This window comes from Phyllobates terribilis, unplaced genomic scaffold (assembly GCF_046119375.1).
Source record: "Phyllobates terribilis strain yellow unplaced genomic scaffold, ASM4611937v1 Scaffold_7__3_contigs__length_470593459, whole genome shotgun sequence".
NCBI lineage: Eukaryota > Metazoa > Chordata > Amphibia > Anura > Dendrobatidae > Phyllobates > Phyllobates terribilis.
Window position 1 is genome coordinate 273,494,938 of NW_027362767.1, and position 18,440 is coordinate 273,513,377.

General features: G+C 55.2%; 1 protein-coding gene across 8 annotated transcripts in view; it reads left to right on the top strand.

The window, feature by feature from the left end:
* Positions 1-18,440, top strand: part of VAV2 (vav guanine nucleotide exchange factor 2) — a 77,337-nt gene that overhangs the window by 47,348 nt on the left and 11,549 nt on the right. For 5 of the 8 annotated variants that reach the window (XM_073640782.1, XM_073640783.1, XM_073640790.1 and 2 more), the window contains exons 5-21: positions 3,413-3,509; positions 6,301-6,399; positions 7,039-7,107; positions 7,260-7,360; positions 13,085-13,184; positions 13,266-13,361; positions 13,790-13,858; positions 14,608-14,694; positions 15,409-15,494; positions 15,625-15,757; positions 16,309-16,418; positions 16,569-16,670; positions 16,871-16,959; positions 17,045-17,061; positions 17,392-17,467; positions 18,039-18,166; positions 18,241-18,306. In XM_073640782.1, coding sequence (XP_073496883.1) covers positions 3,413-3,509; positions 6,301-6,399; positions 7,039-7,107; positions 7,260-7,360; positions 13,085-13,184; positions 13,266-13,361; positions 13,790-13,858; positions 14,608-14,694; positions 15,409-15,494; positions 15,625-15,757; positions 16,309-16,418; positions 16,569-16,670; positions 16,871-16,959; positions 17,045-17,061; positions 17,392-17,467; positions 18,039-18,166; positions 18,241-18,306 — 1,525 coding nt within the window. The remainder of the gene's footprint in view (positions 1-3,412; positions 3,510-6,300; positions 6,400-7,038; positions 7,108-7,259; positions 7,361-13,084; positions 13,185-13,265; positions 13,362-13,789; positions 13,859-14,607; positions 14,695-15,408; positions 15,495-15,624; positions 15,758-16,308; positions 16,419-16,568; positions 16,671-16,870; positions 16,960-17,044; positions 17,062-17,391; positions 17,468-18,038; positions 18,167-18,240; positions 18,307-18,440) is intronic. The other 3 variants (XM_073640786.1, XM_073640788.1, XM_073640785.1) reach the window with 2 other exon arrangements.

Sequence of the window (18,440 nt, forward strand, 5' to 3'; positions counted from 1 at the left end):
TGCTGAAGAAAATAATGTAAAAAAAGGTTAGACCAATGGAGGAGGACCTTACCATGGTGGGGTTAGAGACTAGGGCAGACCAAGAAGGGGTGATGGAACAGATGAGCCTGACTCGCGTTTCGCGTGTTCTCAGCCACGCTTTCTCAAGGGTGAGAAAATACCTCAAACAAGAAGTGAAAGACTATTGTCTGGCTATGAAAAGTGTTTACAAGCTGTGATCCTTTCAAAAGTGGGTGCTACTAGGTACTAACCATTCATGGTGCCCAAACTTTGGCATCGGCCCATTTTCCTTTTTGTATTTTTTTAAATTTTAAAAATTACGATATTTTTTTTTGCCCAAAATACAAAGGAAATGTGTCATCTTTAACTTTAGGCCTTTTAGAGATCATTTAATCTTCAGCTTGCTTAACTATTCACAATAAACAGTAATTTTGACCAGGGGTGCTCAAACTTTTACATGCCATTGTATATTGTGTCTTATCCTCCAGTCACCACTAGAGCTGCAGTTACTATTCTGATTTCTGATGTTACATTGTGTCTTATCCTCCAGTCACCACCACCGCTGCAGTTACTATTCTGCTGTTAGGCTGTGTGCCCACTATGCGTTTTTTAAGCGTTTCCGCAGCGGCAATTCCGCTGCAGAAATGCTTGGTAGAAGGCCTGCCATGTTCCCCAATGATAATCCGCATGTGCTGTGCACATGCTGCGGAAATTTCCGTTGCGGGTTATCATTGCGGAAAAAAAGCGGCACTACCAATTATTTTGCGTAATCGCAGCATTTTCGCTGCCATTGACTTACATTGGAACAAATGGATTTCGCATCACTGCATCTGTACATGCGGATTCCATGTGTTTCAATGTGCTTATGGTACCCGGGTCTGGAGGAGAGGAGACTCTTCTCTGGACCCGGGTACCATAGAACCTGTAAAAAAAAAAAGAATAAAATAAAAAATATACATTATATTCACCTTCTGATGGCCCCCGGTCTCCTTGTCTCTGCTTGCCGGCAACTCGCAGTAGACTAAAGGACCTGCGGTGACATCATTTAATCATGTGACGGGTCACGTGACGCTGACATCGACAGATCCTTAAATCTACCACGAGCTGCCGGCAAGCAGAGGCAAGCTCACCGGGGGCCATCGGAAGGTAAGTATACATTTATTTTTTAACATTCTTTCGGTCACACTATATAAATCGATGCCGGTTGCATGGATTTATATAGTGTGACCAAGATGTCAAGCACTTTCCAAGTGATGCTAAAATCGCTTGGAAAGCGCTTGTCAACCCGCATGCGGAAATGCATGTGAAGAACGCTTCACATCCGCATGTCCCTGGCAGGAAAAACGCATGTACAATCCGCATGTACAATCCGCATGCGTTTTTTCTGCCAGGGAGATGCAGATACGCTCAGGAAACAATCCGGAGCATTTCTGCATCGTGGGCACATAGCCTTACATTGTGTCTTATCCTCTAGTCACCTCCAGAGCTGCAGTCACTATTCTGCTGTTATGGGAGATCTTATCATTCAGTCACTATTCTTCTGTTATGTGAGATTTTATCTTCCAGTTACCTCCAGAGCTGCAGTAGCTGTTGTGCAGGTTTTGTGCTCTGCTTTGTGGGGTCCCCTCCCCTCCTGCACCACTTCTTCCAGCTCGCACAGATTTATTCCGCACGTGGTTTCCGAACACGTTTTCCCCTCCGGACAGCGAGGTTCGCGGCTCCTGATTGCCGCCTGAGGCAAAAAGTAGCAGCCGGCTGAGCTGTGCTGACAACCTGCGCCGAGACAGAAGCGCACGCTCCACCGGCCGCCTGGAGGGAAACATCACCAGCGATTAACCTCGTCACGCCCGCAGCACTGCAGATTCTCTCTGGACAACGGCCGCAGCGGATCACTCCAATTATGGGGAGTGACAAAGAAAATTCATATTATCTGGGTTTTCCAGAGGTGATGAGTGAACCATAAATACTTTGAATAAATGTGAAGGTCATCATAGAGTTAATTTGTGCGAGAAAATTTTTTCCTAATTTTGCTCTTGGAAGCTCTCCATATATAATAAGAAAATGGCGCAAAATCCAGAAAACTGTGCTGTGTCCGCAGCAGAGGACGAGGTCAGGCACAGATAAACCTCAATGTGGGCATTACAGATTATTCCTGGGGAGAGCGGACTAGAGGGGCGCAGTATGGCAGAGCGGGTGTGCACCTTGCTGACCTCTCCCTGCGCCATGGTCCACTGGTTATAAGAACATCTCTGGGGTCCATCAGCCCCCGGCCCATCGCTGCATCATTTCTGCCCCTTTTGGTGTATCACGAATGTTCCCGGCGCTTGTCATGTGACTGCAGCCGCAGCGTCTCCTGGGATATTGCAGTATTAGTCACGCAGATGGCGGCCGGTGGAGAAGCGGAGTCAACAGATGGAGCAGACGACGGTGATGAGCGGTCACCGGATATATCCGACAGCCGCAGACGTTGGAGCTGCCATATTGGCATCTAATGACTGATGAGGCCCGAGCTCTGGGTTCATTCCTGCCATCTGCCAGTCTCTGGACATCGTCCTGCTCACAGCAGAGAGTTTTACAGTGTATCAGTGCATCCAATCTTCTATGATGTAAACATATTTGTTACATTGTGTCAGTGTAGATTGGATACATTGTAACAAACCCTCAGCTGTGAGCATTGTCAGGTCAGGATGATGTTCAGTCTGCATGTCAGCGAGAATTAGCAGCAAGCAGAGATCTTGACAACGGTGAGGATGTGTCATGTGTATTGCAGGTTGCAGTCACACTGTGTCGGGGAATCTGAAAACCCAGGGTTCCCCGTAGTGAATGGCGGATCCTGCGAGGGAGGGGTGACCCTGCTGTGTGTGTGAGGGTGCAGTCAGTTGTTAGGGTTTAGAATAAATGTAACGCTCGTCCTGGTGTGGTGCTCACTGTAGCACGTCTGTCACCTGCTGCCCTGGGCCCAAACCAAAAGGTGTCTGCGCCCCTGGCAGATTTTACAGAACAATGGAAGGGGGCAAGAGAGATTTTCGTGAATTATAGTTTTGTAGGATGAATAAAGCCTCCTGTCCATGGCTATGGCCTCCACCAGTTAAACAGTCTCTGTCACTGGTTATTGCCCACATTGCAGATATAACTGCCCTTTGTGGTCATCATCCCACTGTCTGACTGCTCTAACTGGAAAAAACCCTTTCCTATATACCTGTTGTAATTATCAAATAAATGTTTTAGTATGAAACATGCGGAAAATGTGGGGGTGGTGGAGCTCCTGGGAACAGGGATGGTGGGGGTTATGCATTGTGAGACAGATGCCATGTAATGAGGAATTATTTGTAGGTGACTATTGGAGGAGTTGATGATGGAGGTTGTTTTGTTGTGTGTCCAGTCTTGCTGATGCTTTTTTCTTTCACTCTAGCGAACATGATTTGGGGGAGAACGACACATACGATGTTCCTTGCGAGGAGGACGACATTTACGAAGACATCATCAAAGTGGAAAATCAGCAGCCGATGGTGAGAAACTGCGACACCAGCATCACCGTCCTGTGCTGCTGTATCCTCAGCTGAGGCCATCACCACCCTGTGTTGCCACCACCCTGTGCTGCTGCATCATTGTCTGAGGCCATCACCACCCTGTGCTGCTGCATCCTTGTCTGAGGCCATCACCACCCTGTGCTGCCACTGCCCTGTCCCGCTGCATCCTCGTCTGAGGCCATCACCGTCCTGTGTTGCCACCATCCTGTCCTGCATCCTCCTCTGAGGCCATCACCGTCCTGTGCTGTCACCACCTTGTCCTGCTGCATCCTCAGCTGAGGCCATCACCACCCTGTGCTGTCACCACCCTGTGCTGCTGCATCCTCGTCTGAGGCCATCACCACCCTGTGCTGCCACCACCCTGTCCTGCTGCATCCTCGTCTGAGGCCATCACCGTCCTGTGTTGCCACCACCCTGTCCTGCTGCATCCTCAGCTGAGGCCATCACCACCCTGTGCTGCTGCATCCTCATCTGAGGCCATCGCCAACCTGTGCTGTCACCATCCTGTGCTGCTGCATCCTTGTCTGAGGCCATCACCATCCTGCTGCCACCACCCTGTCCTGCTGCATCCTCGTCTGAGGCCATCACTGTCCTGTACTGCCACCACACTGTCCTGCTGCATCCTCGTCTGAGGCCATCACTGTCCTGTAGAAGTGAATGGTGGTTGTGACCTTTGTGCCTCCACTGCTATTCATGTCTACAGAACAGAAGTCCGTGCAGAGCATTGTGGCGCCAGTTCTGAGGTAACACTGTTACCCCCTCTGGCCCCCCTGTCTCTCGCCCCTCTCTGCCCCCCCCCCCCCCCCTCTCCTGTCTCTCGCCCCTCTGGGCCCCCCCATCCCCGTCTCTGCCCCCCCCCTTACCTTTCTCTAGCCCTTCTGGCCCCCTCCTTCCCCCGTCTCTGGCCCCCCGTCTCCCGTCCCTCTGGCTCGCCCCTCTAGCCCCCCCTTTCCCATCTCTGGCCCCCCCTCCCCCGTGTCTCGCCCCTCTGGCCCCCTCCTTCCCCCGTCTCTGGCCCCCTCCTTCCCCCGTCTCTGGCCCCCTCCTTCCCCGGCCCCCTCCTTCCCCCTTCTCTGGCCCCCTCCTTCCCCCGTCTCTGGCCCCCCCCCCTCCCCCGTCTCTCGCCCCTCTGGCCCCCCCCCTCCCCCGTCTCTCGCCCCTGTGTCCCTCCCCCGTCTCTCGCCCCTGTGTCCCTCCCCCGTCTCTCGCCCCTGTGTCCCTCCCCCGTCTCTCGCCCCTGTTGTCGTCCCCCCCCCCCCTCCCATCTCTGGCCCCCCTCTGCCTCGCCCATCTCTCGCCCCTCTGGCCCCCCCTTGTCTCTGCCCCCCCCCCTTGTCTCTCGCCCCTCTGGCCCCCCCCCTGTCTCTGGCCCCCCTGCCCCCTTGTCTCTCACCCCTCTGCCCCTCCCCGTGTCTCTGGCCCCCTTGTCTTTGGCCCCCCCCCCCTTGTCTCTGGCCCCCCCCCCCCCCCCCCGTCTCTGGCCCCTCTGCCCCCCGCTGTCTCTGGCCCTTCTGCCCCGCCCCCTCCCCCTGTCTCTGCCCCCCCTTGTCTCTGGCCACCCCTTGTCTCCCCCCCCCCCCCCCCCCCCCCTGTCTCTGGCCCCTCTGCCCCTCGCTGTCTCTCACCCCTCTGGCCCTGCTGTCTCTCACCCCACTGCCCCCCCCCCCCTCCCCCTGTCTCTGCCCCCTCCCCCTGTCTCTGGCCACCCCTTGTCTCCCCCCCCCCCCTTCCTGTCTCTGGCCCCTCTGCCCCTCGCTGTCTCTCACCCCTCTGGCCCCGCTGTCTCTCACCCCACTGCCCCGCCCGCCCCATCTGTCTCTGGCCACCCCTTGTCTCCCCCGCCCCCCCCCCCCCTTCCTGTCTCTGGCCCCTCTGCCCCTCGCTGTCTCTCACCCCTCTGGCCCCGCTGTCTCTCACCCCACTGCCCCGCCCCCCCCATCTGTCTCTGGCCACCCCTTGTCTCCCCCCCCCTGTCTCTGGCTCCTCTGCCCCTCGCTGTCTCTCACCCCTCTGGCCCCGCTGTCTCTCACCCCACTGCCCCCCCTCCCCCTGTCTCTGCCCCCCCCCCCCCCCCCCCCCCGTCTTTGGCGCTGAGCGGGGTAAAGTGTTGAGTGTAGAACCGTCCCAGCTGTGTAATTACATGGCACTGGGAGACTACAACCCCCAGCGTATCTGCTATTGTAGTCTTACATGCAGAGAATAAGCCCCGGTGTGACAGGATCCTTCTCACTATTTTCTCATCTCCTTTCCCTCTCACACGCGGCAGATTCGGTACATGCAGGTAAGGCCGGCTCTACGTATGGGTAGCATGTAGCGTGTTTTCATTTGGATCGGGACGGGTTATCACTCTGTTTTGGGAGATAATGAGGATTATTAATGATTCAACCGTCTGCACCAATTATCAGCCATCCTCCCCATGTGCAGAACATCCGACCATCGCCCATCATGGCACTGTGGGATTTCTGGGCTTTGCTTCATTGCCATTTTCAGGAACTCTGCTTTTTGCCCGTGAATGGAAACATTAAATGACATCTCATGGCAGAAACTGGTCCTGACCTAGATCTACTGAAAGCTGAAGGTTTGTTACAATGTTTCCAGTCTAGAGGTAACCATTCTGGAACCCACACTCATACATGTGACCTGCACTGATACATTGTAACAGACGAGAGCGTTTGCGTGTTTCGGTTCATTGAGTGCAAGCAGCGATTCTGCAGGACTGTTGATAACTGCGCTTCTGTATCTGAGGGTTTATCACATTTCTCTCCATCAGAAGATGGGAATGACTGAAGATGACAAGAGGAACTGCTGCCTGCTGGAGATCCGCGACACCGAGGAGCGCTACTTCCGCACGCTGGAGGAGATCCGCCTCGTGAGTGCCGTCTGCGATGCGTCATTTATGAGCCCTGACGGCCGCTAATGAGGGAGATTAGAGGGCCGAGAGAGAAGGGGCTCGGAGATCAGAGACCCCGAATACATAGAGGTTAGGGCGAGGAGCGGCCCCTTGACATCAGAGCACCCCAGTACAATAAAGGTCCAGGAGAGGAGGGCCCCAGAGATCAAAGACCCCCAATATATAGGGATCCAGGAGAGGACTGGTCCCCGAAGATCAGAAACCCCCCAATACATGTAATCCCAGGTCAGAGATCCCCAATACACAGAGATCCAGGAGAGGCGGGATCCCAGAGATCAGAGACACCCAATACATAAGTACAGGAGAGGTGTAACCCCCTGAGATCAGAGACTCCTAATACATAGAAGTCCAGGAGAGGATTGCCCCATGGAGATCAGAGACCACCCCCCTCCCCCTAATACATAGAGGTTAGGGAGAGGATTGTCCCCCGGAAATCAGGGACCCCCAATACATAGACATGCAAGAGACTAGGGGCCCCCGGAGATCAAACCCCGTCACACAGTGCGTGGTTCTCGTCTTGCTGTCACGTGACCACATGTATGTGCACTGCAGTGTAATGAGTGGGTGACCTGCGCTAATCTCGTCTCTCCCACCCAGAATTACATGCTGCCCCTGAAGCAGATCCTGCCCCCCGCAGAGATCACAGTCATCTTCATCAATCTGGAGGTGAGTCAGGATACAATATGGCTGCCAGTATTGCTCCGGATTGTGGGTAATGGCCGCAGGTTTTTCAGGCGTAGATTGTGAGCTCTGCTGTCCAGCTGTCGTGTTTGTCGCTCGCGGTAATGTGACCTCGTCTTATATTGTCTGCTCTCCAGGAACTCATTAAAGTTCATTTCAACTTCCTGAGAACCATCGAGATCTCCATCATGTCCGGGGGCAGCAACATCGGCCAGGTGTTCCTGGACTACAAGGAGAAGTGAGTTATAATCACCAGGGGAGGGCAATATGTACGTACAGCCGGGGGCACTGTGCGGCGTGTATATACCTACAGCCGGGGACGCTGTGCGGTGTATATATATACCTACAGCCGGGGGCGCTGTGCGGTGTGTATATACCTACAGCCGGGGACGCTGTGCGGTGTGTGTATATACCTACAGCCGGGGGCGCTGTGCGGTGTGTATATATACCTACAGCCGGGGGCGCTGTGCGGTGTATATATACCTACAGCCGGGGGCGCTGTGCGGTGTATATATACCTACAGCCGGGGGCGGTGTGTGTATATACCTACAGCCGGGGGCGCTGTGCGGTGTGTATATACCTACAGCCGGGGGCACTGTGCGGCGTGTATATATACACCTACAGCCGGGGGCACCGTGCGGTGTGTATATACCTACAGCCGGGGGCGCTGTGCGGTGTATATATACCTACAGCCGGGGGCGGTGTGTATATACCTACAGCCGGGGGCGCTGTGCGGTGTGTATATACCTACAGCCGGGGGCACTGTGCGGCGTGTATATATACACCTACAGCCGGGGGCACCGTGCGGTGTGTATATACCTACAGCCGGGGGCGCTGTGCGGTGTATATATACCTACAGCCGGGGACGCTGTGCGGTGTGTGTATATACCTACAGCCGGGGACGCTGTGCGGTGTGTGTATATACCTACAGCCGGGGACGCTGTGCGGTGTGTGTATATACCTACAGCCGGGGGCGCTGTGCGGTGTGTGTATATACCTACAGCCGGGGGCGCTGTGCGGTGTGTGTATATACCTACAGCCGGGGGCGCTGTGCGGTGTGTGTATATACCTACAGCCGGGGGCGCTGTGCGGTGTGTGTATATACCTACAGCCGGGGGCGCTGTGCGGTGTGTGTATATACCTACAGCCGGGGGCGCTGTGCGGTGTGTGTATATACCTACAGCCGGGGGCGCTGTGCGGTGTGTGTATATACCTACAGCCGGGGGGCGCTGTGCGGTGTGTGTATATACCTACAGCCGGGGGCGCTGTGCGGTGTGTATATACCTACAGCCGGGGGCGCTGTGCGGTGTGTATATACCTACAGCCGGGGGCGCTGTGCGGTGTATATATACCTACAGCCGGGGGCACTGTGCGGCATGTATATATACACCTACAGCCGGGGGCACTGTGCGGCATGTATATATACACCTACAGCCGGGGGCACCGTGCGGTGTGTATATACCTACAGCCGGGGGCGCTGTGCGGTGTGTGTATATACCTACAGCCGGGGGCGCTGTGCGGTGTGTGTATATACCTACAGCCGGGGGCGCTGTGCGGTGTGTATATACCTACAGCCGGGGGCGCTGTGCGGTGTATATATACCTACAGCCGGGGGCGCTGTGCGGCATGTATATATACACCTACAGCCGGGGGCACTGTGCGGCATGTATATATACACCTACAGCCGGGGGCACCGTGCGGTGTGTATATACCTACAGCCGGGGGCACCGTGCGGTGTGTATATACCTACAGCCGGGGGCGCTGTGCGGTGTGTGTATATACCTACAGCCGGGGGCGCTGTGCGGTGTGTGTATATACCTACAGCCGGGGGCGCTGTGCGGTGTGTGTATATACCTACAGCCGGGGGCGCTGTGCGGTGTGTGTATATACCTACAGCCGGGGGCGCTGTGCGGTGTGTGTATATACCTACAGCCGGGGGCGCTGTGCGGTGTGTGTATATACCTACAGCCGGGGGCGCTGTGCGGTGTGTGTATATACCTACAGCCGGGGGCGCTGTGCGGTGTGTGTATATACCTACAGCCGGGGGCGCTGTGCGGTGTGTGTATATACCTACAGCCGGGGGCGCTGTGCGGTGTATGTATACCTACAGCCGGGGGCGCTGTGCGGTGTATATATACCTACAGCCGGGGGCGCTGTGCGGTGTGTATATATACCTACAGCCGGGGGCGCTGTGCGGTGTGTGTATATACCTACCGCCGAGGGCGCTGTGCGGTGTGTATATACCTACCGCCGGGGGCGCTGTGCAGGGGGGTGTATATATCTACAGCCGGGGGCGCTGTGCGGGGGGGTATATACCTACAGCCGGGGGCGCTGTGCGGGGGGGGGGTATATACCTACAGCCGGGGGCGCTGTGCGGGGGGGGGTATATACCTACAGCCGGGGGCGCTGTGCGGGGGGTATATACCTACAGCCGGGGGCGCTGTGCGGGGGGGGGGGGTGTATATACCTACAGGGGGGGGTGCATATACCTATAGCCGGGGGCACTGTGCGGTGCATATATACCTATAGCCGGGGGCGCTGTGCGGTGCATATATACTTATAGCCGGGGGCGCTGTGCGGTGCATATATATACCTATAGCCGGGGGCGCTGTGCGGTGCATATATATACCTCCAGACGGGGGCGCTCTGCGGCGCATATATATACCTCCAGACGGGGGCGCTCTGCGGCGCATATATATATATATACCTCCAGACGGGGGCGCTCTGCGGCGCATATATATATATATACCTCCAGACGGGGGCGCTCTGCGGCGCATATATATATATATATATATATATACCTCCAGACGGGGGCGCTCTGCGGCGCATATATATATATATATACACCTCCAGACGGGGGCGCTCTGCGGCGCATATATATATATATACCTCCAAACGGGGGCGCTCTGCGGAGCATATATATATACCTCCAGACGGGGGCGCTCTGCGGCGCATATATATATACACCTCCAGACGGGGGCGCTCTGCGGCGCATATATATATACCTCCAGACGGGGGCGCTCTGCGGCGCATATATATATACCTCCAGACGGGGGCGCTCTGCGGCGCATATATATATACCTCCAGACGGGGGCGCTCTGCGGCGCATATATATATACCTCCAGACGGGGGCGCTCTGCGGCGCATATATATATACCTCCAGACGGGGGCGCTCTGCGGCGCATATATATATACCTCCAGACGGGGGCGCTCTGCGGCGCATATATATACCTCCAGACGGGGGCGCTCTGCGGCGCATATATATACCTCCAGACGGGGGCGCTCTGCGGCGCATATATATACCTCCAGACGGGGGCGCTCTGCGGCGCATATATATACCTCCAGACGGGGGCGCTCTGCGGCGCATATATATACCTCCAGACGGGGGCGCTCTGCGGCGCATATATATACCTCCAGACGGGGGCGCTCTGCGGCGCACCTACCTGTGGGGGGGGGCACTGTTCGGTGCGTACCTACCTGCAGGGCGGGGGCGCTCTGCGGCGCATATATATATATATATATATACCTCCAGACGGGGGCGCTCTGCGGCGCATATATATATATATATATATATACCTCCAAACGGGGGCGCTCTGCGGAGCATATATATATACCTCCAGACGGGGGCGCTCTGCGGCGCATATATATATACACCTCCAGACGGGGGCGCTCTGCGGCGCATATATATATACCTCCAGACGGGGGCGCTCTGCGGCGCATATATATATACCTCCAGACGGGGGCGCTCTGCGGCGCATATATATATACCTCCAGACGGGGGCGCTCTGCGGCGCATATATATACCTCCAGACGGGGGCGCTCTGCGGCGCATATACATATACCTCCAGACGGGGGCGCTCTGCGGCGCATATATATATACCTCCAGACGGGGGCGCTCTGCGGCGCATATATATATACCTCCAGACGGGGGCGCTCTGCGGCGCATATATATATACCTCCAGACGGGGGCGCTCTGCGGCGCATATATATACCTCCAGACGGGGGCGCTCTGCGGCGCATATATATACCTCCAGACGGGGGCGCTCTGCGGCGCATATATATACCTCCAGACGGGGGCGCTCTGCGGCGCATATATATACCTCCAGACGGGGGCGCTCTGCGGCGCACCTACCTGTGGGGGGGGGCACTGTTCGGTGCGTACCTACCTGCAGGGCGGGGGCGCTGTGCGGCGTATATAAACCTAAAGACGGGGGGCGCTCTGCGGCGCATATATATATATATATATATATATACACCTCCAGACGGGGGGCGCTCTGCGGCGCATATATATACCTCCAGACGGGGGGCGCTCTGCGGCGCATATATATACCTCCAGACGGGGGCGCTCTGCGGCGCATATATATACCTCCAGACGGGGGCGCTCTGCGGCGCATATATACCTCCAGACGGGGGCGCTCTGCGGCGCACCTACCTGTGGGGGGGGGCACTGTTCGGTGCGTACCTACCTGCAGGGCGGGGGCGCTGTGCGGCGTATATAAACCTAAAGACGGGGGGCGCTCTGCAGCGCATATATATATATATATATACACCTCCAGACGGGGGGCGCTCTGCGGCGCATATATATACCTCCAGACGGGGGCGCTCTGCGGCGCATATATATACCTCCAGACGGGGGCGCTCTGCGGCGCATATATATACCTCCAGACGGGGGCGCTCTGCGGCGCATATATATACCTCCAGACGGGGGCGCTCTGCGGCGCATATATATACCTCCCAGACGGGGGCGCTCTGCGGCGCATATATATACCTCCCAGACGGGGGCGCTCTGCGGCGCATTTATATACCTCCCAGACGGGGGCGCTCTGCGGCGCATTTATATACCTCCCAGACGGGGGCGCTCTGCGGCGCATATATATATATACCTCCAGACGGGGGCGCTCTGCGGCGCATATATATATACCTCCAGACGGGGGCGCTCTGCGGCGCATATATATATACCTCCAGACGGGGGCGCTCTGCAGCGCATATATATATATATACCTCCAGACGGGGGCGCTCTGCGGCGCATATATATATATATATATACCTCCAGACGGGGGCGCTCTGCGGCACATATATATATACCTCCAGACGGGGGCGCTCTGCGGCGCACCTACCTGTGGGGGGGGCGCTGTTCGGCGCGTACCTACCTGCAGGGCGGGGGCGCTGTGCGGCGTATATAAACCTAAAGACGGGGGGCGCTCTGCGGCGCATATATGCCTCCAGACGGGGGCGCTCTGCGGCGCATATATGCCTCCAGACGGGGGCGCTCTGCGGCGCATATATACCTACAGCCGGGGGCGCTCTGCGGCGCATATATACCTACAGCCGGGGGCGCTCTGCGGCGCACCTACCTGTGGGGGGGCGCTGTTCGGCGCGTACCTACCTGCAGGGGGGGGGGCGCTGTGCGGCGTATATAAACCTAAAGACGGGGGGCGCTCTGTGGCGCATATATACCTCCAGACGGGGGGGCACTCTGCGGCGCATATATACCTCCAGACGGGGGCGCTCTGCGGCGCATATATACCTCCAGACAGGGGCGCTCTGCGGCGCACCTACCGGTGGGGGGGCGCTGTTCGGCGCGTACCTACCTGCAGGGGGGGGGGTGCTGTGCGGCGTATATAAACCTACAGACAGGTGAGATGTGCATATGCCCACAGACGGGGGCGCTGTGCGGCTTACCTTGTGTTCTGTCCTGAGCTGTTTTATACATCATTATCGCCATATAGTGGAATGTAGAATGTCAGTAGTTCCGTCCAGCAGCAGCATCTTTCCTCCTCTACCCTCTTTCCTGCAGCGTCTATGACTGACTGGTACCTACACTGCGTCAGATGATAGTCAGCTTTTTTTTGAACAGTACCGCTCCACCTGCGTGTACGGGCGCTGCACGGTGCCACCGCTCCTGCGTGTACGGGCGCTGCACGGTGCCACTTCTGAATGATTAACCTCATATCTTCTGCAGGCTGTTGCTGTATGGTGAGTACTGCAGTCACATTGAATATTCTCAGAAGACACTGGACCAGCTGATTGTCACCCGGGATGAAGTCCGGACAAAGATTGAGGTGGGTGCATCTCTTCAGGGAGTTGTAATACTACAGTGTAGGGATTCCCCCGAGTTCTAGCTTTCTGTCCTTGTTTTACAGGAATGTTCCATGAAGGTTCAGGATGGGAAGTTCAAGCTGCAGGATCTGATGGTGATCCCCATGCAGAGAGTCCTGAAGTATCACCTGCTGCTAAAGGTACAGCGAGGGTCCACCATCCAGAAAACTGCCTCCCTCATATATATGGGGACACATTCATCTGCTGCCTGTCAGGTGCGGATGCCTGCAGCACTGGTGGCGCTGGGGTGCGGATGCCTGCAGCACTGGTGGCGCTGGGGTGCGGATGCCTGCAGCACGGGCGGCGCTGGGGTGCGGATGCCTGCAGCACGGGCGGCGCTGGGGTGCGGATGCCTGCAGCACGGGCGGCGCTGGGGTGCGGATGCCTGCAGCACGGGCGGCGCTGGGGTGCGGATGCCTGCAGCACGGGCGGCGCTGGGGTGCGGATGCCTGCAGCACGGGCGGCGCTGGGGTGCGGATGCCTGCAGCGTGGGGATGGACGGTGGGTCTGGTCAATGTCATCTGTGCTGGTGGAGCAGGTTTTATTGTCATATATGTTGTGTGTACAGGAATTGCTGAGCCACACAGCGGAGTGTCCAGAGCGGGTCACCTTGAAGGAAGCGCTGGAAGCCATGCAGGTGGGTGTGACCTATGTGCAGCAGTGAACACCCCTCCACTTTACGCAGGTCAGAGGAAAGCTGCTCCATTGTGCTGGTCCTCTGTCATTCCTCTTGGAAACGTATTAACAGCTGGGCTTTACTGCCCATCGTGGTCCAGGGCTGGGTGCCCACATCGCCCGATACGGTCACACTTTGGAGGTATAATCCCTACTGATGCCCAGTTGTCATTGCACTTCTAATTCCAGGAGGAGTAATACAAGAACAAAACAACACAGACTTCTAATAAAACATGATCCAGAATTCTCATTTCATCGAGCTGATGGTTCCTAAAAATGTTAATGAAAAATTCTGCATTATTTGTATTTCTTTTTATCCAACTTTTAAGATCTCTGCTTGCTGTCAGTGAATGAGGGGCTTTCATGTTAACATCCAGGGGCCGACGTGAAGTCTTCTCTGATAAATTGGTGTGAGCAATGAGGATTTCCATTCACTGGCAGCAAGCAGAGGTCCTGAAAGTGTTGTGTATTTGGTAATTCTTATATAATGAGCCTGGGTGTCCTGTGATCTAATCTCAGCTGATGAGGTGAGTTGTTCTACAATCACCCCCAATATCAACAGCCCAGACAAGGATTGGCCGCCCCCTCCCCTGTCTGTGGAGGCGGCTGCACTCAGCACATTCCTGCACAGCTGGATCCATCAGGCCAGCTCAGCCAAGAACTCCCATCATCCCTCTGTGCTGACCTCTGACACCCAGACTTCTCTTTCAGGATTTAGCCATGTATATAAATGAAGTGAAAAGGGATAAAGAAACTCTGAAGAAGATCAGCGAGTTCCAGAACTCCATCGAGAACCTGGTGAGTCAGCGCCAAACTGGGCCGAACCGCGCCGAGCAAATACTCACAACTAGAACACTGCAGGCCCTCTCCAGTCACCTCCAGAGCTGCACTCACTATTCTGCTGTTACATAATGTCTTATCCTCTAGTCACTTCCAGAGCTGCTGTCATTATTCTCCTATTACACCTGTCTTATTCTCCAGTCACCTCCAGAGCAACAGTTACTATTCTGTTGTTACATCATGTTTCATCCTCCAGTCACCTCCAGAGCAGCACTCACTATTCGGCTGTTACATTGTGCCTTATCCCCCAGTCACCTCCAAAACTGCAGTCACTATTCTGCTGTTACATTGTGCCCTATCCCCCAGTCACCTCCAGAGCTGCACTCACTATTCTGCTGTTACATACATTTCTTATCCTTCAGTCACCTCCAGAGCAGCAGTCACTATTCTGCTGTTTCAACCTCCAGTCATATGCAGAGCTGCAGTCACTATTCTGCTGTTACATGGTGTCTTATCCTCCACAGCAGTCACCTGCAATCAGGAAATAGAATGGGGGGTGTTTATTAGGCACTTAGACAGAGGTAACCTGCAGGGGTTTGGTTTCTTTGGGTCTGGGGTCTCATGCAGTCCAGGGTGAGGATGTTCATTTCTCTAGATCAGGGGGCCACTTACAGTCCAGGGGAATCTCCTGTAGTTCGGGGCTGATCCTTGCCTCCTCTCCCTGTATTACAGCAGGTTAATCTGGAGGAGTTCGGGCGGCCGAAGATCGATGGTGAGCTGAAGGTACGATCGATAGTGAACCAGACGAAGCAGGACAGGTGAGTGAGTGCGACCATTCACTGCGGACGCGGGTCAGAGTCACCCAGACATTCCTGCAGGGGGCATGGCCTGGCGCTTTATGCCCCTCCCCCTGTGTCCGCTAATGACATCACCGACACCCCCTCGCAGGTATCTCTTCCTGTTTGATAAAGTCGTCATCGTATGTAAACGGAAAGGTTATAGCTACGAACTGAAGGAGATGATAGAACTGCTATACCACAAGATGTCCGACGACCCCACCTATAACAAGGACATAAAGAAGGTGTGTGGACTGAGGGAGAGAGGGTGATATTCGTTGTGTGGACCGGGGGAGGGAGAGACATGGGGTATGTGCATTGGGGGAGGGAGGGTGATGTGTGTGGACAGAAAGGGCGGGGCATGGTTTTTGTAGACTGGGGGAGAAACGGCACCAGATGTGAAGGCGGGGGGGGTGCACAGTATGTATCGGGACCCCCACTCGCTGCTCTGTATATGCCGCTTCCGGTATGGACCACTTCTGTGGGTTTGGATAAATCTGCCCTGGTCCCGCGGTTCTGCGCTGCATGCCATGGTGTCATTGGTTACACTGGAAGCCCCATTTCCTGGCAGTGATTGATGGTCTCTGGTGCTTCCCAGAGCCCCGTTGTTGCCGGGGTGATGTGTCGTTACTTTGTTGCCCCGTGTTTCACACTCACTTTCTCTGGTTCCTTTACGCTGGCCACAGTCACATGGCAAAATGGTAAGACGCCATATTCTGGCTGTAGATGCTTACACCCTCCCCCATAACATTGGGCCAATATGGCGGCCGTCACTCACCCCCTGCTCTCCTCGCAGTGGTCGTACGGATTCTACCTCATCCACCTCCAGGGGAAGCAGGGATTCCAGTTCTTCTGTAAGACTGAGGAGATGAAGCGGAAGTGGATGGAGCAGTTCGAGATGGCGATGTAAGTAGCGGCAGAATGACGGTCAGTGTGGTCATAGGGCCATTCTGTGGCATCGGCTCCATGATCTATTCTTTGAGTCACAGGTTATGGCCCACATAATGGTGGCTTATCATATGTCAGGCGCTGCTGATCTCATTTTTGTATTCTCAGTTCCAATATCAAACCAGACAAAGCGACAGCGAATCACCACAACTTCCAGATGTTCACATTCGACAGAACCACCAGCTGTAAATCCTGCAAAATGTTCCTCAGGTGAGAGCGGGCTGCTGACCAGTGTAAGCGGGTGAGTGACCAAGCTGGGTGGGGCGACATTCCAGGTGAGCAGGGCGGCGGCCATGATTCTAATTGGGCGTGGCTCCGGTGGTCCCAAGATGAACGATTGGTGTGGCTCTGGTGGTTCCTGTGCCTCCGCGATCATCACTTCTCTGCTGACGCTCATCTTTCTCTTCCAGGGGAATCTTTTATCAGGGATACTACTGCACCAAGTGTTCGGTCGGGGTCCACAAGGAGTGCCTGGAGAAGATTTCCCCGTGCAGAATCGGTGCGTCACCCTCGCTGTACCTCTGGTTCTTACAGTGGTCTCCATCCTGACATATAATTATATATTTTTTTCTGTTTTGTTCCAGGCCCTGCCGATGACGTGGTACGAGGCCCCTTTTTTTCCCCCTGATAGTACCCCAGTCTGCAGTATGGGCAGAGCTGCTGCAGAACATCACTAGTATCATCCATAGTGTGCTATGACATCGCTGTGGGTTGGGCTTGTTTGATTAAAGCAGAATGGCTCCTCCCCACTGTAGATTACTTGCTGTGATAAGGTTGTCATGGTTACAGAACTGCCATGCTAAATGAATGATTGTCCCGGTGTTATGGACATGTGTTATGGGTTGTTCCTGTGTTACCGCTCCCAGCATCCCCTCCTGGAGCAGAGCATGATGGGATGTGCCCCTGATAACCAGTGTTTTTTCTCTTGCAGGATCTGCACATCACAGTGTCAGGTGAGATGATGGCGGCCGCTGATCTCCGCTCTCATGGGGCCGCAAATTCTGCAGGTTTCTAATATTCTATGAAAACTGGTGGAAATGGTTAATAAACAGTACAGACACACTGCACAATCTGGGGCTCCGTTTCCTCACTGTTTTTAAGATCTCTTCTAGCTGTCAATGAATGACAACATCCAGGTGCTGAATCCCTGGAAACACAGAACCTGCCACAGCTGAGGGTTTGTTACACTGTATCTTCCTTCTCTTCCTATGCGATTCATTGTAACAAACCTTCCGCCTGTAGCAGGACTAGGTGAGTCCAGCATGTGGATGACTAAAAGACTTTTCCTTGTCACTGACAGCAAGCAGAGATCTGGGGAATGAAATACAAGGTGCTGGAGTCTGTCTGCAGAGCTGCTGGGACATTCTCTACATCTTGGCCCATGCTCTGCTTTCGGGCGGCGAGAGGTGAATTCTGGGAGCACAGCTCAGTCCTCCTCTGAATTGTGATTGCAGCTCTGGAGGTGACTGGAGTAGATGTCTTGTAGCTGAGAACCAGCACAAGAGGATAGAGCTTTCCACTGGCATGTAGACTTACTGCGAGGCAGCCATGATTAATATTCCTTGTATCTGCCTACAGGGCCCAAGATGCTGGCCGTCCAGAACTACCACGGGAACCCCGCGCCCCCCGGGAAACCAGTCCTGACCTTCCAGACGGGAGAAGTGATTGAACTGCTGAGAGGTGACCCCGATTCCCAGTGGTGGGAGGTGAGTGACCCCAGTATTAGGGCAGCCGATGCCTGTGTGCAGTGTGACTGACTGCACTCTTCTCCTGTCCGCAGGGCCGGTCATTGCTCACCAGGAAATCCGGCTATTTCCCCAACTCCTCGGTGAAGCCCTGTCCTGTGGTGAGTGACGCCTCGAATACGGATGTGACCTGAACTCCAAACCGGTGGTAATATAGCTGCCATTAAAGGGACAGGATCCATTGAGGGGAGGGAGCAGCTGCCTATGTTGGCGGTCCTTACCTTACATGAGTGGC